At 51.8% G+C, this 27521-nt stretch overlaps 1 protein-coding gene across 2 annotated transcripts; it reads left to right on the top strand.

The window, feature by feature from the left end:
- The first annotated feature begins 971 nt into the window (after positions 1 to 971).
- Positions 972 to 24444, top strand: CCNI (cyclin I). Of its 2 annotated transcripts, XM_068188241.1 has the most exons (7): positions 1023 to 1182; positions 12938 to 13094; positions 18399 to 18533; positions 20890 to 20964; positions 21130 to 21270; positions 22049 to 22279; positions 22856 to 24444. In XM_068188241.1, exons 2-7 carry the CDS (start codon positions 12981 to 12983, stop codon positions 23315 to 23317), a joined length of 1158 nt encoding a protein of 385 aa, XP_068044342.1. In that variant the 5' UTR covers positions 1023 to 1182; positions 12938 to 12980; the 3' UTR covers positions 23318 to 24444. The 2 variants fall into 2 exon arrangements, with proteins under 2 accessions (XP_068044343.1, XP_068044342.1); XM_068188242.1 differs by lacking the exon at positions 12938 to 13094 and having other exon boundaries at positions 972 to 1182.
- The last annotated feature ends 3077 nt before the right edge of the window (positions 24445 to 27521 follow it).

The following is a 27521-nucleotide window of genomic DNA, read 5'->3' as shown; positions in this document are numbered from 1 at the left end:
TTCCTGGTCTTTGCTGTACAGTATTGTAACACAGCCACAAACCCATTAAAACAAATGCTTAGGTTACAAAAGGATTTAAACTCTCAAAAGCTTGTCCAGTTCTCAGGGAATAAACGGAGCTGTGAGACAACAGCTCAGCTTCCATAGCACTTGAGGCATCTTGTGCTGCCAGTGGGAATGCCAGACACAGCCTGGGAACGACAAGGAAAAGGACAGTGCTGCAGGCCTCTGTGCCGGGGAAGATTTAAGGAAGTAAATGAAGTCCAGGGCAAATCCCTGTTTACATTTTGCAGCGCAGTAAATAAAGGATCACCAGGGATAACACAGGGAGCTCCGTTCCAGCACACGCAGGCTGGGAGACACGGGATGCGCAAGGAACAGACGAGACCATGGCACTTTCGCCGAGGATCGGCACAACTCGAGGGCTGACTTACAATTAACTTACAAATAAACACCTTTTGCCGTCGCTTCGCCAGTGTTTTAAACGCCACTTTACCGACCGTCCCCCGCCCCTGCCCGGAGCCTCCCCCCTCCCAGCGTCCTCACGGAGCCGCGCACGCGCCGCAGATCCTGCCGCGCGATGCTTCCGCCAGGAAAAAGAGTCCCCGCTCTCCCCCCCCTCGCCCCCCGCCCTCCCGCTCCTCCTCACAGCCACCGGGCCGGGGGGAGAACCGGGAGGGGTGAACGGGGAAGGGAGAGCCGCCTCCAGCCGCCGCCGGCCTCGCGCATCCCTGACGCGGGGCTTTGTCCGCAGCCCGAGGCGCTGAGGCGAGGCGGTTCCGCGCTGAGGGGCGCTCGCGCGCCTCGCCGGCGCTTCTTTCTCCCTCCCCCCCTTCCCCTCCCCGAACCCCCCGGGAAGCGGCTGGCTGCGGGCTGCCTCTCGCTCCCCTCCCCTCCCTTTTAATTTTTATTTTATTTTATTTTAATTTAACCCCCCCTCCCTCCCTCCCGCGCGGCGGCCGCCCGCCTAACCCCCCCCCCCCTCCCGCCCCCTCAGATTCCCCCTCACCCTTCCCGCTCCCGTCATGGCGACATGAGGAGCCCGCCGGCCGCCGCCGCCGCCGCCCCGGGCATGGGCCCCGCACGGTGCTGAAGCGCCGCGGAGGAGCCCCGGCGCCGCCGCGCCGCCATGGGGTGCTGATGGCCGGGCCCCGCCGGGCACCCCGCCGCCGCGCAGGGGAGGTGAGAACCGGGAGGGGACGGGGGGATCGGGGGTGTGGGGGGTGCTCTGGGCAACGCCGTAGTTAGAAACGCCGTGATTGTACAGGCGCAAAGTAAACGCGCGCAAAGCATCCTGCCAGCGGTGCTTTGTGTGCCCGTCGGGTCCCTACCCGTCCCCTCGGCCCCATGCAGGGGCTCAGCAGCGCACCTCTGCCCCAGGTGTGACTCTGGTCACAGCGCGACGCACGGCATTTACAGTCAGAGAACGCTAAGGTGCTGGAATGCACCTTAAGGATGACGTAGGCGCAGCCCCTGTGCCAAGGACAGGACACCTCCAGGTGACCAGGTTCTTCCCAAGCCTTCTCCAGCCTGGCTTAGAACATTTTCAGGGCTGGGACATTCACGGCCTCCCTTGGTCAACCTGCTCTAGTGTCTCACCACCCTCACAGTAAAGAGTTTCTTCAGAATACTGAACCTAAATTTCCCTTCTTTCAATTTGTACCCCTTACTCCTTGTCCTATCGCTACAGTACCTGAGGAAGAGTCTCTCTCTCCAGCTTCCCTGTAGGCCTCCTGGTTTTGGGTTTTGTTCTCTTGTCTCCATGTACTTCATTTGCAGAGATGGGCTGCATGCTCTCCCCGCTTTCCTCTTAGCTCTCCTGGCTGCCACGGAAAAAGTTTCCTTGAAGGAAGAGCAGCTTTATGTGCTCTAAATCCACTTCCAGAGGGGTGAACTGGAGGGAGTGAGATTGCCATTGGTTTTTGTGCCTATGGTAGAAAGCAGTGGGACAGAAAATACTCTCCTGAAAACTTGTCCACTGAACACAGAAAAACATGCTCTCCTATCCTCCCCTTTTTGACCCTGTGAAGGAGGGAAAAAGGAACAATCCCTCATTTTACCACTGTTAAAATAAGGATGTTAGACAGCAGGCCGATTCAAGCCTGAATTTAAAAACTATTTCAGCATCAGCCTTTGTCTGCTCCTAGACATGTCTTTCCGTGGTGTGCTGCAACAGCATGTACGTGGCACAGCCCCTATTAAAGACAGAAGGGTGAGATTTTTTTAATAACATGTTTCAGCTGAGCAAGATGCAAGTGGTGCATGACACACTTGGGAAAGGGGAGCATCTCCCCTTTCACAGCAGAGGTGGCATCTGTGCCCCCCACCTCTGCCCCACTGCAAGTGCACCTGGAGCCCAGGTCAGGCAAGGCGAGGGTGTCTCTCAAAAACCCAGTCTTGGCATCTTTTCCTTGTCTTGAGGGATGGATTTTGGATCCCTGCGAACCATTCACATTTGTGTTTCAAATAGTTTGGCTGGCTTGTAGGGCAGGAGGAGGGCTTGTTCTCTGCCTACACAGACCTAGGCGTGGGATGTGGGAAGCTGATTTTTCGGCTTCTCCCCAGCAGGAACTGAACTTTCACATGGGGAGGTGTGTGTCTATAGATACACACACACACAGAGTTTTAATTATCCTTCAGCCCTGTGTAGAAGTTACGCACAGTTTGATGTGGCCGGACTGATCCGAGCTGCTGCTTTTACTGTGTCTGTTCTGTATTCCCAAGCCCTCCGCTTTATTTGGTCTGGGATTCTACTTAAAAATGCTGATACTGGCTCTGGTGAGAGCCCTGCTCTGTCCAGATCCTGTCCACACAAGGTCCTCCTTGCTGGATGCCAGCCGGGGCCAGGCTTTCCCGCTGCTCCATGTTTGGGGTGTCACAGGGCTGCAGCCTGTGCTGCTGACAGCCCGCGTGAGCAGGAGCTGCACAGCACTTCTCTGGCTGGCTCTTGGGAGCTGTTTCCCTGCTTCCAGACCTGTCTTCCATCCTACAGTAACTCTTTGATGCAGTCAATATTTGTGAGTGAATGAGTTGTTTTCCTATTTTCAGGTGGTTCCACTAACATGTACCTACATCTGTCAGTTTAATCAGGGGTCAGTCCAAGCATGACACTGTTCAGTGCTGCTGTTTTTGCTCCTCTCACTGCCCTGGGAGAAGCTTTTTGGTGGACCAAGTGTTTACAGCTTTGTAAAGCTTTGATTATCTCCTCTGTAATTATAGCCCCTTTCATTTTCCATTCTCAGCCTTTCTGTGCTCACCTGCCTCTTAGCATCCCTCATGCGGGGACCGAAATGAGACCTCCAGCAGCATCCCTGTGGTGGATGGTGCCTTCCCTCAGGGCCTGCTGGAAGATGCTTTCCCATGCACACCTGCAGCCATGCAATGGTTAAAGCAGTAATTAGTCTTGACCTCATGCTGAACTGGCTTTTGGGGAACATTTATATGTACATGTCTAATCACTGTGTTTTTATGAGGCACTTTTTATATTTAGGAAATAAAGTTCAGCATCACGCCAGTGTAAATGATCCATTTGAACTGGGTGATGGAAGGGATAGATAAAAACATCTGCAGTTTATGCCTCACTGAGGGATTTTAAAATGGTCAGTCCGGACCCATGGCCTCAGGAAAACCAGACATCTTTTGAGTGCCAGATGATAACCCTTAGGACTCGATTGCCTGAGCATGGACCATACTGTGAATGAAGAAGACCTACATCTCCAGATGGAGCATTAACACAGCTGAATCAGGGAATTCAGGAATTCAGGGATCTGAATTCCTCCTAGAATGTGTGCCCAGAACTAAGTTGCCCTGGAACCTGCCTGTATTTGCCTTTTTTCCTCTGCTCCCATGACTTTGTGGGGCCTGAGGAGCTCCTGACCAAAGACCTTTTCAGCAGCACGCTCCAGTGAAGCAGCAGGAAAGCCAGGGAGGTGGAGTTTAAGGGAGATTCTGCTACATTGAAAATAGCTATTATTGTGCTGCATTCTCAAAGAAACTATTCTGAAAAGCCAAAAAAGCACAGTGAAGTCATTGAGGTGGAAGGAAATCTCAGGTGTCTCCAGTCTCTGTACAAAGCAGATGTGGTCTGACATTTTCCCTTCCTGTGTGTTTGCTGACTGCGAGTATTATCAACACTCATTTATTAACCACAGTGGGTATTTGCACTTGCTGGGCCATAAACTCCTCTAAAAGCTCACTCATAAATAACATGTTGCTGCAGATATTCCATATTGCTCAGCAGCCCAGACATCAAACATCTTTACCAGGATGATGGGAGCTGCTGGATGAACCCATCTGCCTCAGGCTTTTGGACCTTTTTGGTGGTTCTTCACTGCACACAGTGAGACCCTGTTTCTTGGCGGGGGTGACTTGACCACAGTGGTCTGTTAGACAAGAACTTGGCTCCTAAAAACTTCAACTTTTACGTTTTTAAATAACTCTGATTGTAAATCTCAATGTTGACATGCTCCTAGCTGCAGCCATGCAGCCGAACCATGAAGCTCAGCTTAGTCTCCACTTGTGGGAGGCCTGTGAGTGTGTCCGTGCATGCAGTGACAGGAGCAAAGCAGGATTCACACAACTCTGCTGTGGGAGCAGTGGCAGGAGCACTCAGGCTGCTGTACAGACTGCCTCAGACACTCTGCTTCCTTCCCCTTCATCTGTACCCGCCCCCCCCGCCCAGGCTCTGGGTTTATTTTAGGCTCAGGACTGGTTTTAGGTTGTCCAGAACTGTGGATATATTAAGGCTATCGTAGAACAGGAGAGGTGAAGATGCAGGGAAGAGCCAGGACTGTGCCTGATCCATGCTATTTTAGTGGACAATTGGAATTATATCCTTTCCTGCATGGTCTCAACAAGAGGCTAATTAGTCAGCAAGCTTGAGCTCCTGGAGGATAATTAAGCTTTATAACTGTGGGTTCTCCTTGGTTGATGAGAAAGAGGAGGCAGTACCCTCAGAGCACGAGAATGCTGCTCTGCAGCTACTGTGCTGTACCTCATAATTGATCTATTGTTTCAACAGCAGATAATTCCTCATTTCCCCATAATTATCTCTTTTTACTGCCTCACACTGTATTCTGATATTAGCTGTAATCACTAATTTATCCTGAAGCCAGTCAGAATCTACAAAGCAAAATATTGGCCTTGGTGAGCACTTAGGCTTTCAGACAAAATTCTCTTTTGTTGTTGTCGAGAGGAATCAAGCCATTGTAGTCAGACATTTTTTTGATGTGGGTGTTGAACTGGGTATAAACTTGTTTGGTTTTATCACTGTTCATTGATGCTAATGACTGACTACTGCCGACAGACAAGACAAGGTACTGCTGAATCCTGTCTCTGTGTTTTTGCCCACAGAGGCATTGTATTTATTTGGTTTCAGGGGATTATATTACTCAAAAGGTGCTGCATGATGCTTTAAATTCCTAATGCCTGTTGGCCCTTGCCTCTAGAGAGTTTGTTTTTATGGGCTTGAAAGCCTCTGGCCGTATTTTATGAAATTACTTCTTTCCCTCCTTCTTTGTGAGGTTGGTTTTCCTTGGAGTGAGTTCCTTCAAGTTACTGTTGATTTATACCAAGTTACATTGGTGGTGGGAGAAGTGAATCATGCCCTGCATGTGTTGCTTTGAGGAGACTACCAGTGAGACATTACATAATGCCAGGTTTGGTTTGCCCCTTTTTTAAAAATTTTAAAGCCTTCCTGCTGCCTGAAGAACAGACAAGCTGCTGTGGGCTGCTTTGAGCCTTTAGCCCTTGAGATCCCCAAGTGCTCGAGGCTGCAAAGTACCTCTGAAGATCCATTTGTCTGAGGCCCCAGCTCGAGCAGAGCCACCTAAAACCAGTTGTTCTGCACCATGTCCAAACACTCTTTCAATGCCTCCAAGGATAGAACTCCACAGCCTCTCTGAGCAACCCAGTCAAAGCTCTGTCACCCTCACAGTAAAGAGAGGTCACTGATTGCCACCCTCTGGACACAATCATTCAGCCTCTTTGCAATCCACATCACTGGCTGCTTATCCACACCCTACTTCCAGCCAGGAGTCTGCCCAGACTTTCCTTGGCCTTCCTCTTGTTACCCAAGTACTCAAGGCCCTGTAGTCTTTCCCATAGCTTCACAGACACAATTCAGCTGGGCTTTGGCTTTCATCTGACCTCATCCCCAGCTGCCTCCACTATCCCATGGCCACTGCAGCCAAGGCAGCCTCTGACCCTCCCAAGTCCCAACAAGCCCCTCCTTGTAAGAGGGTGGGTGTCCAGTGGAACCCCTCTATCCAGTGTGCTCCTTGGTTCCTTGTGCTCTGCTCACACTGATCTGTCTGCACACATCACAGTTGTCGGGAGTCACCACAGGGACCAAGGTACCAGCATCTCCTCCTGGCTATAGAGCCTGTACCCCTCCTTTGCAGCACTCCCAGGTCATGGGAGCCATCCCACCACACCTCTGATCCAAGAATGTATTCTTTCACCTGCACACACCTCTTCATGTTACCTCCCCACACTGTTCATAAGCAGACACACACCTCAGGGAAGCACCCCCATGTGCTTTCCCTACCAGAAAGGGTGTGGGGGATTTCTCCAGAATGGGACCTCATAGATCTGACCATGCTTACATGCAAATGCTGAAAACGACCTCACTTAAGCAGCATTTATCGTTATTTTTAAGGCATTCCTGTCATCTCACCCCACACGCTTTGAACCTGTTTTGTAGTTAAAAACCTTGAGGTGGAGCAGAAGGTTTCCTTTCAGTGCCAGCAATCACCTGCTTCCACCCCTCCCCTTCTCCCAGACACTTCTTTTACCTTGATGGTGGAGGTGGCCACTGCCTGCTTCTCTGTTGCAGATGGGGCTGAGGCCCTGCAAGCTGCCAAGCCCCAGAGAAAATCCTGTCCATCTCCCATGAAACTCTGATGTGGTGCAGCCTGCTCACTTCCTCCTAAATCTCCTTCACTCAGCACCACAGCTCTTCCAAGACAACCAAACCTTCTGCAGGACCAAGGCCCTGGGCACTCCCTGGGGGACACCACCATGCCTGAGGCTGGTTATCCTGGAGCAGGGCTGCCGGAGTCCCCCTTCACAGCAGCTCAGTCCCACAGCAGCTCTGGCAAAAGAGGCTACTGCTGCCTCCAGCTGCCTCTTACGTAGACTTAGCCCAGGTGCTGCTGAGTGGGTGCTTGGCTCTCCCTAACTAGGGGCAGCTGGTGATGCTCCTTGGAAGCTGCTGGGGTTCCCTCAGGCTCCCCCCTCTCCATTTAGTGGCTCAGCAACAGCAGCACCCTCAAGTTCTCAGAGGTTCACAGCTGTTCCCCAGTAGTCCTGAACCTTGTTCCCAAAAAATCCAGAGAGTCCCTGAGCAGAAGCCAGAGGCTGCCATGCAAACCTCGATCAGTTGCCTGTGGGAGCTGCTCGTTCCTTTGCCAGTGGTGCACAGGGAATTTGTACAAGGCTCAGCCATTGCTGTCTCAGATTTATTTGTCATTTACATTGGAAAAAGCATAAAAATAATGGGGGTCATTTCAGCACTCATTTCTCTTTGCTTTCCTCTGTCTGGTGCTTCAGTTCTGAACAAGAAGATGGCACCATCTTTTTGGCGTGTGACCCTTGTGATTGTCCCAGGCGAGGGCTGACTGTCCTTGACATGACACCCCAGTTCACACAATAAAGGATCACATTCCTGACCTGTTTCTGAGCCTTGGGACAAACTGCTGCCAAACAATAGCAGGGCCCATTCCTACTGAAATCTGTCCAGTGGCTGATTTGTATAAACCTTGTGAGGAATTTACCTCTTCCATTCATTTTAGGTTCAAATAAACCAAAATCTCAGAGCAGAACTCACAAAAATATACTGAGTTTCATCTCCTTTTTTATATCAACACATGCGTTCTGCAGCTGGAGCTGTTCTCCTAGGGCTGAATCCTGAGTTTCCCTTTTATCCTCAGTTTGCTTGGTCTGTTGCTGCCACAGCAGGGAAAAGAGCTGTGATTAAAGCAGCCTGTTTGCACCACTTGAAAGTTGCGGCATGGAATATTTAAGCCCTTACTGACCAAAGACCTTTCTGGGCTAAGGCTGCCTGAATGGACTTATCTTGGCAGTTGCCAGACAAAAAGGAAATCCAAACCTCCACCTCCTCTTCCTCTGGCCCTTCCTACCAGAGCCACTAGCACGGGGAGTGGGGCAGGCATGGGTCTGGAAGCACACCCATCTCACCAGGAGGGAAGAATGGTGACATTGTCTGAAAGTTCAGTCAGGAGCTCATCTTCTACCTTGTTTTTTAAAAGTTCCTACTTCGGAAAATACAATTTTAAGTTTCCTGTAAACAGCAAACCCCTGATGTCAGTCACAAGGCTGGGGGAATGAAGGGGAGCAGAGATCTCTTAGCAGCCCTTTTCCAGAGGGCTCCTCCTTCCTAGCTGCTAAATGGACCCTGGGATTTCTGTTTCAAAACAAGACATAAAAACCCCTCCCCTTCCTCCCATCAAAACACTGCTCTGTATTCCCTGTTCGACCCGTGGTTTTAGCTGGCAGGTTCCTTTAAAATGTTTGGAAAAATTCATCTGTTTGGAAAACCGGCACTAAAATGAGGTCAGCTTTATTTGCACTCCCAGGAAAAATCTGGTTGGAGGAAAAGAAGTGGCGAGCGTGTGATGTACATGAGCCCGCCTGACCGATGCTGCCAAAATACCTCATAGCCTTGCCTTTGTACCAGGTTGTGGGAGGCAGCTCGGGCTTAGTCACACAGACAAGTGGCAAGGGCCCTCTTCCTCTCCCAGCCTCCAGAAAATTGCCTCTTTTGGAATTTGGGCTTAGGCACGCTCAAAGGAGCTGTTGGTTAAAGGTGTGAGATCACCTGCAGGCCCTTAGTCACTAACTTAGTGCTGCTCCTGGGGAGAATTCTTACTGGACTTGGTATTTGACCTGAAGGCAGGTTGTTCCTTCAAACAGACTTGCTTACTTAGGTGTTAACGTTTGAAATTATATCCCCAAACGTACTTTTCCCAGCCATTTAGCCTGAAAAATTGTTATTGTCCCACAACACTGTCGAGCTGTTTCCATTGGCTGTTTATTTTGTACGTCCCAAAACAGTTGATTTGAACCCACACTGGTCATCTGCTCATTTATTGCTGTCACACTGGGCTGTGCTTTGGCATTTCCCTCTGGCCAGCACAGAGTTCCAGACTGCCTCACTGCCGGGGCAGGAGGAAAGAGTTAAGCTGAGAGAGAGCCCCAGGTACTAAAATTAACATCCATCCCAGCCCCCGGCCACAGCTTTGAAATTTCTAATCACAACTTGCAGTTAGACATTTCTGCTAGCAGTAGGCTTGGATCCTTTGAAATCACAGATGGCTGGCTGGAGCTCCAAGGAATTCAGTCTCCTCCTCTCTTCCTTCTGCTTCGCCTCCCCCCCCACCGCCCAGAAAAATCTGTGTGCAGGTCATCTGTGAGATTTTACTACTGCTTGCTAAAGCTGAAGCAGATTTGGCTGCTGGTCCCTGAAAATATGAGGTCTGCAGAATTTGGTGTGGTGCTTCAGCTCTACTGGAATTACTCCCCTTGTTCAGAACTCCCACCTGGATTGATGTACAAAACAAAGATAATGGGGTTTGGGCTGTCTCTAGCCCTAGAGTTATTGTTAATTGTTTATAAAATAGCTGTGTTAAAAAAAGCAAGCAAACAAACCCCCCCACAGCAAACCGAAAACAAGCCACCATCAGAACCAAAGAGGTTTTTGTTACTGCCCTGAATTATTTCAGTGATCCTGTTGGTAGTTCAGTTTATGAGGATGGTTAAATTGCAGCTGGGGGCAAGAAAATCAGGAGCTGTGTTAAGAGCTTGTCCTAGTGGATAGTATGTTCCTGGAGCAGCATCTTTTGGGTGCAGAAGGCACTTGTTATAGTCACTGCAAGTGATTACAAAGCCTAAAAATAAAAAAAGCTCTTCTATTTTGCATCCCACACGAATGCACCCCCCAAACCATGAAGTGTTATTTGGTCAGGGAGTCGTCTGCCCCTATTCCTGCAGAAACTGCTTTTGGAAACTGTAAGCCTGCAGCACTTGGCCGCCTAAAATCTCTCCAGGGAAACTGAAAAGCACTTCTTTGAGTCAAGGCAGCTATAAACTTGGACCAAAGAAAGATCTTTAGCAGATGAGAGATTTATATTTTATGGACCAGCTCGGGGGTGTTTACCATGGATAAGGAGGTGATTTTTGATGCCTCTCACAAGTGAAAACCTCACTCCAAGGTTTTGACTCTCTAATTTCAGGGCAAGATCCAACTTGCAGTTCCTCATAGGAGGCATCAAATCCATTCCCTTGACTGGGCTCACTTCACCTTTATTAACTCCCCAGCTGTTCTTCAAGAGGTTTCAGCACAGCCAGGTGACCTTCCAGTGAAGATTAGGAACTTTAGGAACTGTTTGAACAGTGGTTGAAAAACTCCCAAAGTAACCACAAGGGAAAAACCCCAAAAGCCAGCCCCCTGGAGCTAAAGGTTAATTCTAAATCAGAGAAAGAAGCAGAAAGCTGGGGTGAGTTAGTTCATGGTGACTGTCCCGGCTTGGGCAGTTCCTCCAGCTGTGGGTGACTCGGGCTCAGTTGCAGAAAAACACGGGAAGTTTTTGGCTGGAGGAAACGTTTGGTGTGGGGACAGGCTCAGGCCTCCTGCTGGCCCTGCCGTTGTCTGAGAGGTGCTGCCCCGCCGAAGGGTTCTGCTGTGCTGCTGCCACTTTCCTGGCTGCTCAGGTCCTGAGCTAGGCAGAGAGGAGTCCATGGACCTCCCTGTGCTCGATTTTGGGAAGCTGTGCCAGCCCTGCTGTTCCTCATCCTCTCAGAGCCTGCTCTGCCTGTGCTCCCTTGTGTTTTGGGAAGCCTGCACACAGTCCTGCTGGCGGCTTTTTCCAATGGAAGCATTTATCTGATGGAGAGCTATGTAAATGGAGATGCAAACTGGATTCAGCCCCGGGGTGCTTGGCCAGGCTCCCGCCTGTGCTCTCTGCTGGAAAACTGCGCACAGCTCTTGCTCCAAGGGAAACTTTCAAGTGCGTCATCCCTCTTCTTTTTTCCCTTATAAAGGTTATTGTGCCTCAGCCCTCAATTGAATTAGGTCCCTAGTTCACAAAGGAAAGGTTATTTTCCCCTCTCTTTTGCCCTTGGCAGCTGGAGAGCAGTTGGCAGCAACGCTCACTAAAGACGCCCCTTGCGAGGCCCTGGATGTGTCGCGGCTCCAGGGACACCCTTGCTCTCTGCTGGGGCCACTGACCAGCCCAGGCAGCACAGGGACAACCTCAGAGGGGATCAGGGTAACTAAAAGCTCTTGTCTGGTTCCAGAGGCCTGTGAAACCCATTTGTGTTGTAAACATGGTGGGAATGTTTGTCAGTCACAACAGAAGAAAACGGCCTGAAATTTTTCCCTGGGTTGTCTCCAGTGATTTGGGGGTTGGCTAATTACTCTCTCCTTCCTGCAAAACCAAGGAAGGACCATCAATATTTCATACGAGGAGACATGGCCGGGCTAAATAAAGCTCCTGCTTTTTTCCTGATGAGTGCGGAGCGAGCTGCTCCCGTTCCCCCGGGTCTGAGCGCTGCTCCCAGCCTCGGCCTCTGCCGTGGGTCTGCTCCCACCCTTGCCACATTCCACCTGGTGCAGTGCCTGGCACAGCTTTGCCGTGAGATGGTGAAGGATCCAGCCTTTGGGAACTGGCCACAGGGAAAACTGTGGCTCTGATGGGAGGCTCACGATGTGCTAATGAAGCCCCCGAGGGAAGGAGCTGGAGGGGAGGCTGTGACACTGTGTCCCTGTTTCCCCTTCAGCCCCATTTACAGGGAGTGTCCTCAGGATCAGCCCCAGGTTTAAAAAACAAATGCAGGATCGAGTAAATGCACGTAAATAAGATGTGGTTGGAGGTTCTGGAGTTTCACTTCCCTAGGCAGAGTCTCCCTCTGGGCAAGAGAGGATTTTTTAATAGGGATTTTTCAGCCCACAGTGGCCATTTGGGGGCTGGTGAGAAGAGACACACCAAGAGCTTTAGGAGTCTTTTCAGGTCTCCTGGTTCCCAGGTGTTCTGTCTATTCAGTGACACCTGGACTTCCCACATAGGGATATGCCAAGCCAGTACAGGCTGTCCCTTATTCATGGAGCAGGATTTGTTATATAAAAATCTAATATAGAAGGGGTTCCTGTTCAGGACAGAGGGCCCTGAGGTTTATTTGCCACTTAAAACCTTCTGGACTCTGAAGTGGGACTGGAGTGTGGTTTATATCTGGTGCAGGGTGTGTGAATAAAGAATAATATTTGTTCTCTGTCAGTCTTGGTCTTTAAGGTTTCCTTTAGCTCTGGGAAAGCACCTTGAATCTTCATTTGCTCAGAGCTGCTTTTGTTGTTATTTATGATAACGGATTGTTTTCCCTGCGAATTCTGTTTATCTTCTCAGAGTCAGCACCTTGCTTATTTCCTGTAAATACATCCTGGACTGTTGTATTCACATGAAAACGCCTGGTTAGTGTTTGGCCAATATCCACCTTGGGGGAATTGCACAAGGCCTCATGCAAAGAATCGGGAGTTTCAATAACTTTCCCATGGATTTACCCTTCATTTACCATTTCCCTGTTTTGCCTAAGTGAGTTAACACTGTCAGAAATCTGTAGCCCTAGTCCTGGTAGGCAGTCTCAGAACTGCTACCTAAATAAGCTTTTCCATCAGCTCATCCTCTCCATTTGAGAGCAGGTGGTGCAGTCTGTTGTCTTTAAAGAAATAAAGGACAAAAGCCTTGTCTCTGCTTTGTTTCCCATTTGTAAGGGACAAGTTTTTTGACAGGCTGTTATTGCCGAGTGAGGCAGTGCCAGGGCCGGGAGAACAGTTCCATCGCCTGCAGCTTTATTCCCCTCTGCGCCGCCTTTTGCCTGCACAGGCACAGCCCAGTGTTTCACCCAGCTGTCTTTGGTTTTGCAGGTAGCTGTATCCAGCTGGGTGGCAGGTGGATCCAAGGGTTACCATGAAGTTTTCAGGACCCCTGGAGAGCCAGAGGTTGTCTCTCCTTCTGGAGATGGCAATCTCTAGGGAAGCTCAAATGTGGAAAGCACATGTGCCGAAAATTCAGCCCAATCAGGTAATGTGTGTCCTTCACATCATCCATCCCAGCAGAGGCAGGAGACTGCCTGGGGGGGGGTTGATATGGGAGCAAATGGAGGTGTTCAGGAGCAGTTCCATTTCCTGACACCTGGGGAATCAACCTCTGAAGGAAGCGATTCCCTCTTTATTTGACAGACACACCTGCCCCAGGGGTGCAGAACACACTGCACAGCACACAGGGTTAGGTCTCTGCTGGGCTTGCGACAGCACACACATACATTGTCCTGATTAAATTAATTTTACAAACGGTGTGGATTATTAGCGCCTGTTTCTGCTGGGCACCAACTCTGCAACAGTTCTTAAAAGCAGCTTTGTTTTCTTGGAGTAATTCACTAATGGCAGCATTGATCTGATGCCTGCTCCAGGAAGAACCCCACTGAGTCCAGCAGGTCTATTTATAGAGCAGGGTGCAAGCTTGTGTCAAGGGAAGCAGAGCCAGGCACTGGCCTGTTCCAGTGAGGAATGTTCTCACAGGACTGGAGGAAAATTCAGGGTGGAAGAGCCCACAGGGGCTCCGTAGTCCAGGCCCCCTCTTGTGCAGCAGGGAGGTTGGACCCAGCTGCTCATGGCCTCACCCAGCCCAGAGTAAGTTTGTGCTCCTTTGGGAGGAGGCACTGTCCCACCTGAGCGCTCACAAACACCTGTGCACTCCACAAAGCTCTGTCTGAAACAAAATGTGGACTGTGAGGACGTTGTCACAGAATTTCTGGCCCTTTGTTGCCGGGTTGGGCTGAAATAATCACACTGAGGGCCTGGATCCAGGCTTGCTGTTGTTGCATCACATGAAACGTTCACACAGGTAAGTCAGCTGCCGTCAGAGCTAATCCCTGTCGTGTTTGTTTTCTCTGTCGGGCAAACAAGAAGCTGCTGCTGTTGGGCAGGAGCAAATACATTTTAAGGGCCTCAGTATTAGTTTTGTTAATCCATCTTTCGGTTTCCCAACAAGTGATCTGGTTGTCAGACGTGTGGAGTGCGTTGTAGCTGTGGCTGTCTTGAGGAACGAACAGCCTAAGACTCAGGCTTATGGTAAAGCAGCCTGTCATTCCCTGCTGGCTGTACTCCTGGGGTGATTATAATGCAGGGGGATAAGATTACAGGATAACAAGACAGGGTAGGGACTCGAGTGTAACCAAACCAGATTCATGGGTGAAGATTTCACAGGGATGAGGCACTTGCCTTTCTGCCTTGGTGAAGTTGGTTCTGGTGGCTCAGAAACCACCACGTGCCTCAGGCAGACTTCCTAGCAATCCCTCCTCTGTGCTTGCCCTTGCTCCCGGGATTTCCACCCCCAAAACTCTTGTCTTGGTGTAACCTTTTTCTTTCTGTTTTCTTACACGCCAGTTCAGACACTGACGTTAGCAGTGCAGTAAGGGATCTAGCAGTAAGGGATCGCTAACTGGGAGTGGAAGCTGCGTGTGTGAGTGTGAGATGTAGGGAGGCCAGAGGGAGAGGAGAGCATAAACACAGCTGCCTGCGCGAGGGAAACCCAGACTTGGGAGGCCGCGGAGCAGCTGAGAACTCTCCCGTCTATAAGCACACATTTCCTTCTGTTCCTATGGTTCAGGACACCCAACTTGTCCAACTGTCCCCTGTTCCCCCAGCCTTCACTTTGGCAGTGGTGCAGGCACGGATGTGCAATGTGAATTGTCCTGTTTTCTGTAATATCTGGGAGAAGGTCAGATTCCCTAATATCCACTGCCTTCTTCTGAAAGCAGCTGCAGCAGCCTAAAACCTCCCTTGCACGACAGTGTTGTTTATTTCCCGTGGCAATCGGGAGATCTGCATCCTTCTGTGGATCAGATCTGGCACCCCCAAGTGTGTGGAACTTTCCATTCCCAGCTCCAAGGGTGGACCAGCTGCACGTAGGTTTAACCGACTTACCTGCTTTGCCAGTGACAAAACGTTGAGTGCGTTTGCAGACATCCAGTGATCTGATTGGAGACACTAGGGAGGTATTTTTGGAGAGTAAACTTTCTGTTTTGACTCTTTAAGAGACATTTTTGGTTCTGTTTGGTTCTACTGTTGGTCAGTTTCTAAATATGTGACAGATGAGGTCCTTGACAGGAAGAAAAAAATCCACAGTAAAATAAACAGGAAGACTTTCCATTTTTAGGATGGGTTACAGAATCTGTTGGGGACTTGGTTCCTGGTGATTTCATGTACCTGATTGTTCTGTTTTGTTTGTACTTCTTGTCTAAAATGTCCTACTCCCTCCTTTAAATGCAGGCCAGTGTTCTGGGTATGTGCAACATACCAAAGCCAGATCACACAAAGGCTTTTCAGCCTGAAAAAACAGTGGGCTGAGTTTGGAACCTCCTCCTGCTTCTGAATGGATTTGGATTTTTTTGCCTTCTGGTTCCCCTTGCCATTCTTCCCCGCCCCCCCTCCCCCCATGGGTTATATGAGATGCAGGTGACATTCAGGAGTGTCCTTGTGATTAAGGCTTGAGAAGTGGAGCTGTAAAGACTGGTTGATTTTTGCTTGTTACTGAGCAACTTTGCAGCTGAGAGGGGCGTCAGTGAAGATTTTTGAATTTATTTTTTATAGAAAGAGAGTGACACTTGTGTCATGCCTCCTTTCTTTCCTGCTGTGGCTCACTGTGTCTCCCCACTTCTTCTCTGTACCTCTTGAGGAATCTGGAGAGCTCAGCTTATTTCCAGTCCTAATAAAGGTCACCTGCTCACTGTCAGGAGCCCACAGGGACCAGGCAGCAGCAGACATGGGGAAAGAGCAGAACACCTGTCGGGGACAGGAGACGTTAAGGAAAACAGTATCAGCTGAGGTGTTTTCTCTCAACTGGGCAGCAGTAAAACAGAGTCATGTTTGAGTTCACAGATAATATTTATTTTAGCCTACATAATCCATAAGTCTCAAGGTATGAGAGAGATCAGCATCCTTAGAGATGATCTGCTCTGTGCTTGCCCTCCAGGAGCACCCACATCTTGGTCCCTGGTTCTCCTGCCTGGAGCAGGGATGACACATGGAAAGTACCTTTGCCCCAAGGAGGAACCTTTGCTTTCCACACAAAGGGACTTTCTCACTTTCAGCCCCCAGAGTGTCTCAGTTTTGCTTTTAGTTTCAATTAACTAAGGATCAGTGACCTCACTGCTTAATTAATTTTCTGTGCTACATTTAGTTACTTGTGTTCTGAGGGTGTCAGAGGGACACCTCTGAGAGAGAGGGATAGAGCCTGGTGTTTGTGTGGGAAGCTCCTCGCCCTGTGTGGAGCAGCAGCAGGATTTGTGGGGGCAGGGGGACCAGTTCTCACTCCTGCTGCCTGTCCTGAACCAGGCTGTAACAACCTTTCCTGGTGCTTAAACTCACCTGTGAGGGGATTCTGCCTGCTCCTTTATCTGCAGATAGGGTCTGGAGTAGACACCCTTTTTGTAGGGTTCCAGAAAGAACTGGCGACTCCCCTCCTTTCCTTTGCTTCCCCAGATAGTTCTTAAGGAGCCAGTTTAATTTTGGAGCCAGCCTTGTGCTGGACATGCACCAAGCTGAGGGTGCTTGCAGTTGCTCCTTCCTCCCCCAGGCACTGTGGGGCTGGGCTTGGCTTAACTTCACATCCCAGCTACGCTGTGGGTTTGGGTCAGACGCTTTTCCCTTCACAGGGCAAGGCCAGGCCCTGCAGGCACTGCGTGTGCAGCTGCTTCTCCCTGAGTCTGAAATGGTGCCTTCTGGCTGCCCACTAAGGGCAGCAGGATCCAAGGCCAGGCCTTGGGAGAGCTGGGGAGGAGAGGCAACACAGAGAGAGAGTCTTAACTCTTCCCAGCCATGCTGTTTTTAGGAGAAGACCTCATCTTTTGCCTTGGCAGGCACAGGGGGACAGCACCCAGCCAGGACAGAGGCCACTGGGAGCTGTGGAAGCTGCTGCCTGTTTTGGTGGGATCAAGCAGGAACAGGATTTGCCAGGGATGGAAGGACTGGGGAGGGTAGTGGTGTTGAAATCCCCACAGGCTGCTGAGGCACAGCCCTCCCTCCCCAGCAGGAACAGCACAGGTGCCATTTCCACCCCCTCCTCGAGCATTCCCCCTTCTTTTCCCCTGGGACAGCCCAGGTCCCTTCCCACTCTTGGGAGCACCTTGAGCAGAGCCGTTCAGTAACCTCCTGGAGTGTGGTGTGCTCATTGAGCTCCTGGGCCCTCCTGCCCCCAGGGGGGCTCACATTTCACCCTGGAACTGCATCGGTGATTTTAGAAAGAACCAGTGTTCCTTGGAGAAAATAGCAGGTACTTGTTATTCAAGAGCCAGGCTGTAGCTGAGCAGCAGCTGAGAGCAGGGGCCCATGTTGAGCACCAGACAGTGCTGGTGACACCAGGGCACTGCGGGGGCTCAGGGCCAAACACGGGCACTGTTACAGTCTGTGGAAGGTACACATAGGTGCTGCAGTGTAGATGTAGCCTGAAGTATTTAATTGGTATCAGTATTGGGGTGTTTTTTTTTTCTAAATTCCTGCTGCTTTGCCCTCATGGCTTTACGGGGGGCAGTTACAGCCCCAGCTTTTCATGCTTCTGGACACATCTGGGCTGATCATCCCCAGTAATCCCCACGGGAGTGAGACCACACAGTTCCTTGGGTGATGTGAAAGGCCCTAGGAAAGCTGGACATATTTCTGGACTGGATCATGGGGAAGGATTTTGTGTCAATGTCTGAACTCTGCCTGTGGTTGAAATATAGCTGCTGTCCAAACAGATTGATGGGGGAGACACAGGCCAAACACCTAAACCAAACATCAAACCCAAACTGCAGGTGAAGCTGTAGCTGCTGCCTCCCCATTCCCAGGTAACTGAGCCACTGAGAGCCTTGTGTCAGCTGTTTGCAATTTTTTTTATTGTAACAGGTACTGAGGTAAAAAAATCTCCATAATTTGAGGAAAAAAAGAAACCTTTCCGCACAAAACCCTGAGTCCCTCTACTCTGCTGTTGGCAAGGGGGGTTTTGTTCCTGTTGGGAATTGCTGTGCACCCACATGGTACTGAGCAGGTTAAAAAATAATAACTAAATAAATAATAGATTTCTGGGAACTACTCTGGAGCTGAGGCTGCCAATGCTTAACAAACTACAAGTCGTCCATCCTCTTTTCCCCAGAAGAGAGGACAGTGACACTGGAGTGAGGTTTGAGATTGCTGTAAGGAAAGTTGGCTTTTCAGGATGGGATAAGTAACTGCAGGAACAGAGTGGTGACTGGGGTTGGCTCCAGGCTTTCCCTTTCCAAAGGAGGCTTTGTTTCCGTGCTTAGTCACTTGTGCAGAGGTAACACCTTTGATTCTTTCTCTCCCCCAGGATGTAGCCATTTCTCCAAGGCAGAGGGATGAGGTCATCCAGTGGCTGGCCAAGCTCAAGTACCAGTTCCACCTTTACCCAGAAACGCTCGCCCTGGCCATCAGCCTCTTGGACAGGTTTTTAGCAGCAGTAAAGGTAAATATTTGCAGCCCCAGAGACGGGAACAGATTGCTGCCCCGGCGCAGAGTTGGTGTGAGCGGTGAGGCTGGACAGAAGCCCTTCCTTCCCCCGGCCCCCGCCCTGCCCTGCTCACACATGGGTGGGCAGCACCTGCTGTGCTCGAGCCACAGCTGGCAGGGTTTGGGCACTCAGCCTGGGCTGACTTGGGAAGGCAAAGGCAGTGCCCAGGAGCCCCAGGCAAGCCCTCCAGCAGCAGCACCAGGGACAGGCCCTGCTCACCTCCGTGGCTGCATTCCTCCCCTCTGTACCACCCCAAAATGCTGGGGCACCTGCTAGCAGAAAACCAGCTGGAAAAAAAAACAAGTAGAGGTTTGAACCTAGCAAGGGGGATGGTAGAAGGAAAAAATTGTGGAAAGAAGGTTAATACACAGACAATGGCTTCTGGGGGAGTAGTTCCCTACCAAGCTGCTTTACAGCCTGATGGACTCCATCTTGGACTGGTGTCCGAGAGGTGGGAAGGAGAAAAGGAAGCAAACACAGGTGCAAGCTGTCCATGTGACAGCTGTGCCCTCCTGCTGTGCTAAACCCAAATGGAATGGATGAGCCCCTTTGGGTTTCAGGCTGCTCCTCCATAGAAACTGCTTAAAAAGGGGCAAAAACATTTGTGCTCCCTGCAAGTAGGCCCTGCTGCCCCTCTGGCCCCTGTAGCTGGGCTGTGCTTTGCACCTGCCAGGTGACCAAACACAGTGTGCTCCAACTGGGAACCTCTGGCCTGGAGCTGTGAAGTCTGGCTTTGGCAGGCTCTCTTACACATTTGCTCGATTACATTCCGTGCTCAGCAATCCATGGTCTCATCTGCACGTGTCTCACCCCACACCACCACCCTGTTGGGCAAGCAGTATCCCTTAGGAGACAGCAGCTGGAGGATGCATTCCAAGCCTGTGCCCTTGCTTTTCCCTGTGAGAGACTTTGGTAGGACACAAGTGACATCATTCATTAACTCACCCTTTAAATATTAATAAATATTGATCGTGTCTTCGTGCAAGCCATAGAAGTTATTATTTTCAAGAATCCAAAATAGCTGATTTACTGAAATGCTGAGGTGGCAAAGATTTAGATACCTCAAGAGCCAATGTCCTGAAGTGCAGGTTTTCTTCCAGCAAGTTGGAGCAGCCAAGGAATCTGTACTGAAAGCATGGGACTGCGAGTCCAGAGCCCGCTGCTTTGGGCAGTGAACAGGAAGGGGAAAGGGGCTTTGCCTGGGTGAGCTCTGGGGCTTTCTGCTCCCTGCCCACTTTTCCTCTCCCACAGAGCTCCTTCCTCTGATGCAGCTGAACTCCTGGTTTTCCACCAGGGGCTTCTCACTGGGATTTTATTATGCACACCACCAGTCCCTACCCCAGGAACAGACTTGGGGATTGGCAGGGACTGGCTGTTACAAAGAGCCAGGCTGTTACTGGTGCTGTGTATCTCACTGCACAGCACCCTCAGCAGGGCCCAGTCCCAGTCCTGCCCTAAGGGAATTCATTCCCTTGGACACCTGTGTGCACACATACAGGGTGTGAGTGCAGGATTTTCACTTCCCTTTGCCTTCAGCATCTCTGACCACAGGAAGGAGAGCTCAGCTGTCAGGAGCTGCTTAGCTCTGCAGCTGTGCCAGGGTTTAGGAATAGCCTCTGCCTTTCCAGCCCTGGCCACTCTGGAGGATGTGGCCATGGCCAGCGGTTGTTACACTGCCAGTGGGAGTGAAGCCCCTTGTCAAGGTGGTCACATGCAGAAAATTCACAAAAAATCCCCCTTTCCCCTCCAAATTCCTCTTACCTTGCCTAAAAACCATCTTGTTTGTGGACGAGACCAGCTCTCCCTCACTAATCCCTGGGCCTCAGTTTTGGGAACTGTAGTGTGAAATTACAAGTGGTAATTTCACAAGGGTTTTTTTTAAAGTTTTTCCGAGTTAGACTTCCCCAGGCAAAGACAGTGTTTTCAATTCCCATTTCCCTTCCCATCCGTGTCTGACTGCAGCAGCACTTGGAGCAGAGCTCTGCTGCAGCAGGTGAAGTGGCTTTTCTGTGAGGGGACGAGCTCCCCTCAGGATTTTTTCTTTGCCTGTTATGCTGCAGTGCCTAAACCCGAGCTCTTTCCAGTCCAGTGCTGCCCACTCAGATCACAGGGCTGGCAGATCCCTGCCTTGCCTGACGTCATGGAGCAGGGATTTGTGCTTGGCACAGCTTGCCACTGCCAGGGCATAGTCAGAGGTCAGCCTGCACATCCAGAAGGAGACCCTGGGGCTTGGGATGCCCCAACAGAATGATCAGGGCGTCATTGCTGCATCACACTGACACAGAGCCCTCTCTGCTGTCCTGTCCCACAGGCCCGTCCCAAGTACCTGAACTGTATTGCAATCAGCTGTTTCTTCCTCGCTGCAAAGACCATTGAGGAAGATGAGGTAACTCTGTTCTTCTTACTGTGGCACCGTTGGACTATCTTTCCTCCCAGCCCTACCTTTGCTTGCTCCTGGTGGCTGCCACTTGCCAAGACAGGAACAAAGCATTTGGTGTGATTTCTCTAATGACTGGTCCTCTCCTTTCTTTTTTTGCCTTGGCTTTTGCAGAGGATTCCAGTACTGAAAGTGTTGGCTCGGGATAGCTTTTGTGGTTGTTCTCCAGCTGAAATTCGCAGAATGGAGAAGATCATCCTGGATAAACTGAACTGGGATCTTCACATGGCAACGCCACTGGATTTCCTTCATATTGTAAGTAAAGGGCTATTGATGTTCTTTCTGGTGTCTGCCGGTGCAAATAACACGTCAAGAAGCACCTAGACAAAAATTCTACCTGTAGGGGAACAAAGACCTTGGAATATATTTGGAATTCCTCTGTACCTGTAGTTTCTGAAAGAAAATGCTTTGCCAGAGAACTCCAGAGGAGACCTGTCACTCTTGAAGTGCAATATCCAGAATGTGAGCCTGCTCTCTGACCCTTTGGTCTGGTCTGGGGTGTGTTCAGCCAGAGATTCACAGCTCCTGGAAGCTGTGCTCCTAACTCTTCAGTACCAATGGTTTTCCTCAAAGCTAAACACCAGGCAGCAGGGAAATAAGGAGTGCAGCCACAGAGAAAGCCCCAAGGGTGGGCTGTGAGTGTGGATCCACGCTTGCTGCAGACCTGCACAGCCAAGAGCCAGAAGTACACATGAGAGGCGGTCAAGGGAGATGTCTTGAGGTTCTCTGTGGAATTTTATCCTCGCTCCTTCCCTGAGGAGTTCGTCTAGGACCCCTGACTGCCACTCGTGCGCTGGAGAGAGAAGGGTGGATGGGAAAGCCTTTTACAGAGCCCTAGAGCCTGGTGCCTAGGCAGGTCCCACCAGAAGGGCTGCACCAAGCTTCGGTGGGTTCGGCACGTCGGGTTTTTCCCCACGGCGCAGAAGTTGCCTCCAGGGTTAGTCTGGAGGGCCCTTGTGTGTGTGAGCTGTTCCCCAGGTGTGCCATGGCCTGGCCAGCACTGCCAGCTGCCCCCTGTGCTTGTGTCCCGCAGTTCCACGCCGTGGCGGTGTCCAGCAGGCCGCAGCTCCTGGCCCTGCTGCCCACGCCGAGCCCCTCGCAGCACGTGGCGGCGCTCACCAAGCAGCTGCTGCACTGCATGGCCTGTTTCCAGCTGCTGCAGTTCAAAGGCTCCATGCTGGCGCTGGCCATCGTCAGCCTGGAGCTGGAGAAGCTGCTCCCCGACTGGCTGGCTCTCATCATCGAGCTGCTCCAGAAGGCACAGGTGAGGAGGGCAGTGCACACGAAGTGGGGGGACTGGGGCCGGATCCTGCTGGGCGCTCCAGGCCGCCGGGGCTTTGCCGTTCCTTGCCGCTGATGGCTGCCTGCTGTTCCGCTCGTGTGGGGATGGCTGGGCCTCAGCCTGGAGCGACAGCTGTAGGGACAGTGCTGCCAGGTCTCAGTTCTGACCACCTCCACTGCGTGACAGGGGGAGGAGCCGTGTGCCCTGATGTACACAGGCCCTTGCTGCACCAGGGAGAAAACACACCAGGGAAAATTCCACTTGTTAGTGGGTCCCCTCCTTTCATTCACAGCATACAGGGAACCTTGCAGGTACTCTGGGAGCACACTCCAGCTGCTTAAAAACAGGCAGTGAAATCCTTAAATATCTCAAAGTTCTGCCTGCTTCCCCCCACGAGGTGCAGGAAGGAGAAGGGGTGTATCTTGGGAAGTAAGGGTCAGCAGCACGTTGTTGGCAAGTGAGGCGCACAGGTGGCCGGGATGCTGGGAGCCCGTAACCTCTCCTCACCCTGCCAGCGATCCCACAGCAGCCGTACCTTTGCTTGTCTTCCCACTCCAGATGGACAGCTCGCAGCTGATCCACTGCCGGGAGCTGGTGGCACATCACCTTTCCACACTGCAGCCTTCTCTGCTGCCCAACTCTGTATATGTCTACAGTCCCCTCCAGCAGACCCTGGTGACCTGTAACAGAGGAGCGTTCCACCGCCAACCCTCCTCTGTCCCAGGGCCGGGTTTCTCCCAGGACAACGGCCGGCCAGAAGGGCCCGTCACAGCTACAGCCGCGCTCTGCCCGCGCCTGCCCGCCTCTGCCAGCGGCTGCAAGCCAGGCTCCGCCAAGCGCAAGGTGGAAGAGATGGAAGTGGACGACTTCTACGATGGCATCAAGCGCCTCTACAATGAAGACCTGGCTCCGGAGGCAGTGGCCCTGGAGAACATGGGCTCTGTTTGTGGCGCTGACGTCTCGCGGCAGGAGGGCAGCGTGTCCCCTTGCCCACCTCTGCAGCCGGTGTCTGTCATGTAGATGCGAGTGCCACCACGGGACCTGGCAGCCCGTGGCCTCAGCGGGGCGAGAAGGGGCCTTACCTTGTCAGGCTGAACTGAAGGGAGCCAAAAGAAAACCAGAAAAAAAAATCCCAACCCTTTTTTGAATTTTATTTCTTGTGCGGCTAATTATAGTTCCACTATTTAAGCACTTAAAAACACAAAAAAGTATAAAAATCTAAAAAAAATACCCAAAAACCAAACAAAAAAAGTAGCAAAAACCTGTTCCTTTCTAGTGTTGTCGGTTCCACTGTTTTTCTGCTCCTGTGTGTCGTAACCCATTCTCCGCATCCGAGAGCTCGCACATCAGCCCTGCGGAGCTGTTCCAGGTTTCCCAGCCAACTAATGCCTCTCTGATCCCATTCTCACCCGCTCCTTGCTCCCTTTCTGCCTGCTCCTCTTTTAGTTCTTGGCCAGTCTCGTGCATGACATTCTGTCCTGCCCCACCTCCACCACAGCTTTCTTTTGCCCTTTTAAACAGAAAACTTCTTTCATTTATAGTTGGGTGTTTAAATGTGATAATACTGAAAAACTGTATTTAAACACAAGATTAGGCAGGAAGAAAACCCCAAACCAGTGTTTGCCAACTGCTCCGCACTTCAGTGATTCCCACAGGAGTGTGAAGGTGCTCTGTGCCTGGCACAGAGACTTCTCCTTGTTGCACTAGTTTGCCTCTCCCAGCACAGAAAGCAATTACTGGGTTTTTCATCACTAGAACTGAAATGCTGTTTTTTTCTTGCTGTGTGCAGTCAGTGTGGATTCTCACCAAGGCTTGGTTCTCTCCATCAAACGTAACCATTGAACAGTGCAGAGCCTGGTTCTCCGTGCACGTTTCCCAGCACTGCTGGGTGAGGTGCCGGGCAGCTGCAGACACCTGAGGTTTGGAATACCTGTCAACATCAGGCACAGAACCAAAACAAAACACCCCAACCCTCGAGTTTTGTGTTCATGTAACTTCTAACCAAGAGTCTGACCTTTAACGCGCCTCCTCCATGTGACACCCTGTCCCGACTGTAAGCTCTCTCCACAGCCCTGAGGAAGGTATCGTATCCAGAGCCATTGTACTGATGAAAGCCTTCTGGTAGCAATAAAGAAAGTTGTCCTGGATTCCCAGTCTGGTGTCGTGCTTTTCACCCAAGACCTGACTTGGCTTTACCCAGAGGCTGCCAGGGAGCTGCTCTCTGCCAGTCCTCTGGAAAGGTGACATGAGAGGTGGAGGTGCTGGGCAGCCAAGGGAGTCACCCAGCATGCACTCATTGCCTCTCCAGCAGTTCCAGCTTTGGCCCTGGCTCTGGTGCTCCTCATTCCAGGCTGCTGCGCTTCCAAGCCGAGTGCCTGGCTGGGACACTGCTCCATGTCCCCCCTGTTCTGGAGCCCCTCCTGCTCCCTGCCTTCCAAGGTACCATCTTACTGCAGCACTCAACCACAAGCCTTCTCTTCGGTTCCACCTTCTTCCTGCCATGGCTCAAAAAAATCCCCCTCAAGACCACATTTCTCAGCAGGGTGTGCGTCTTCCTTCCCTTCCAGCCCTTCCTGCCGTATTTTCAGTCCCTGACCTTCTCATCCCACAGCTCAGTTTTCCAAAGCCAGGCTGCTGAGCAGGCTCAAGGTGTCATTAGCGCACTCCTAAGCAAAGCACCCTGTCACTGCAGGATCACCCCAGTTCCGGGGCTCTCTGCGTCCAGCCCGTGGCATGTTACACACCTTTTCCAGTTAAATTACACCTGCTTCTCCCCATCCCCATTCTCTTTCTGCCTCAGGGTTAAGGCCATATTCCCACATTCCTGCCTGCAGCATCAGCACACAGGCACTCTCAGATGCACACAGGGAGAGGAGTTGGCACGAGGGTGGGAGCAGGGAGCCTGTGCCAGCTGGCAGGGGCCTGGCTGGAACAGCAAGGAGGGGGAGCTGGGCCTCAGGAGAGATTTGGGTGCTGCTGGGGCAGTTTGCTGTCCCAGGTGTGCAGCAGCCACAGCTGGGAAGGTAACTGTATCCTGGTCACTGTTTCCCACTCCCAAAGCCACAGGACAGGAGCAGGTTGTGCACTGCCCCGGCTTGTGCCACTGCTAAGGGGAGAGCTCTGTCTTCCAAAATGCACCCAATTAACAGCATCACTGTGGCTCTCCCAAAACTGCCCCAAACCCTTCCCGGCCTCCTTGTGCTGCCTGAAGCCGGCCAAGCCACAGTGCTGACTTGGTGAGCTCTGGGAAGCAAACGCCGGTAGAGGCAGGACTCAGCGTCCCTGGCTGCCGAGGCAGCTTTCCCGCTCCCCAGTCCCGAACCCAGGCATGCCCCAGGCCCGGGGGGCTGCAGAGAGAGACAGACACATCTTACTTCCTTGCTGCTGTGCACACACCCACCCCAGCTCCCTTGTGCCAGGCAACTCCCAACACAACAAGGCTCAGGCACGAAGCCTGTCCCTGGTCCAGGTGGGCCGCCTCTGCAGTGTCCTGCTGTCCTGGCATAGGCCCTGGATGCTTGGCCCTTCTCTGGCTGTGGCACTCGACATCATCCCGTTGTTTGTGCTCTTCCCTGGAGCAAGTACAGCAGCTGCCCCCGGTCAGCCCCACCCTGCATGGCCCCCATCACCTTCAGCAGGCTGACTTCTATGCTGTTCCCACTGCTGGAACACAGGGCTGTACTGGAGCACTGCCAGGGCTCCTTGTTTCCCACAGGAAAACATTCCCTGATGCCCTTGGCTCCTCACATTCATGCGACCTTCCCACAACCCTCACAGCTTCAAATCACACACCTGCCCAAGATGCCAACACAGGGTCTGTGCTCCAGCGGGGCTCACAGCAGTGCAGACCAGGAGCCCAGCATCTCCCACAGGAGGACTGGGATAAAACCACTGCATTCCCAAACCCAAGCATTTGCTCAGTGCCCCAAGCCCAGGCACAGCAGCCACATCCTGGTGGAGCACCGCTGCTTGTTCCCAAGCCTGTAGCTGCAATGCCAGCTCACCCTCACACACTGTGCTGCTCCCCGCAGCACCCGGCTTTTCCCTGAGCCTCTGAAGGATTTGATCTCCAGACACGACAGCATGGATCCTCTGCAGGAGCCACACAAGGGTTAACGCCAAAGCACAACTTTTCAACTGGGAGTGGATGAAGTGGCTTTCCCAGCTCTGCTGGGGGGCACTTGCTGACAAATTACCTCCCTGAGCCGCCCCCTCCCCGTGCTGACACCTCTTCCCCAAGAGCTGCAGCCATGCAGGAAGCAGCTGAACGTCACGTCGCCACCCCTTCTCCCAGCCCGAGGGTGTGGGAAAGCCCCCACCAGCCTCTGGCAGCCCCGCCCCTCGTTCCACAGACTCGGCTGGCAGCGTCCATGCCTTCTTCTCCCTTCCCTCCGCCTTGTGTCCACCACCAACGGTCCTTACGGACCTGTTCTCCCTGAATCTACCCTTAAAAACCCCAACCCAACTGCAAAACCTTCTGCTGACAACCTTGTGCAACAACCTGGGGTAAAAAAAAAAAAAAAAAAAAAAAAAGGAAGTTTAGTACCAGCTCTGTAAGAAAGCTACTCCATGCAGCTTTTTGATGTTTTGAGCCCATTTCCTTCGAGTCCAGTTTGTGAGGTTTTGGTGACCGGCAGCTCAGCGCGCACCGCCACCGAGCTTTCGAACAGTCACAAATTTGGGCTGCAGGGGACCTCTAGAGGTCATGTGCTGCCAGCTCCTGCACGCAGCAGGGCTGGATCCTCCCTCACCTCTGCCTTTCCCTCTCCAAACGGAGCCGCCTCACTTGGCACGCTGCTGCTCCATCCCAATTCCCATTAGTGCCCTTCTCTAACTCTGCCACGTCCTCCTGCAGACACGAGGTCCAGAGCTGTAAGCAGGACTCAAGGCACCAGCACAGCAAAACACTACAGAGCTGCAAAATAAAGGCAGTCCATGTGCGTATCAGCATTTGGGTTGTGCCCACCTGATTCTCCTTAGGCTTTTAAAATAATTCCATTTGGAGTTTAGAAGGAACAACAACAAAGAGGTGCGAGGACAGAGGGGAACATAAGGAGAGGATTCCCTCCCTAGAAGATGGTCCCACAGAAGCCTGCAGGAGCCATCCAGCAGCTGGGGTGGCTGCTGGACAAGTAGTCAGCAGGGTACCTGGGCAAGCTGCAGGCTACCATGGCTGCACAGGCCACAGCGAAGGCCCTTGGGCCCCCAGCAGTGGTCACTGCCA

The sequence above is a fragment of the Anomalospiza imberbis genome, chromosome 4 (assembly GCF_031753505.1).
Source record: "Anomalospiza imberbis isolate Cuckoo-Finch-1a 21T00152 chromosome 4, ASM3175350v1, whole genome shotgun sequence".
NCBI lineage: Eukaryota > Metazoa > Chordata > Aves > Passeriformes > Viduidae > Anomalospiza > Anomalospiza imberbis.
The sequence above is the reverse complement of the archived record's forward strand: the minus strand, read 5'-3'. Positions and strand labels throughout refer to the sequence as shown.

What these genes read in the sequence shown, in the direction of transcription:
- CCNI (XM_068188241.1), top strand. Translation starts at nt 12,981, where the DNA reads ATGAAGTTTTCAGGACCCCTGGAGAGCCAGAGGTTGTCTCTCCTTCTG. An exon ending in GGTTTTTAGCAGCAGTAAAG is followed by an intron (nt 18,534 to 20,889) that starts GTAAATATTTGC and finishes CCTGTCCCACAG; the next exon opens with GCCCGTCCCAAGTACCTGAA. An exon ending in AGCTGCTCCAGAAGGCACAG is followed by an intron (nt 22,280 to 22,855) that starts GTGAGGAGGGCA and finishes TTCCCACTCCAG; the next exon opens with ATGGACAGCTCGCAGCTGAT.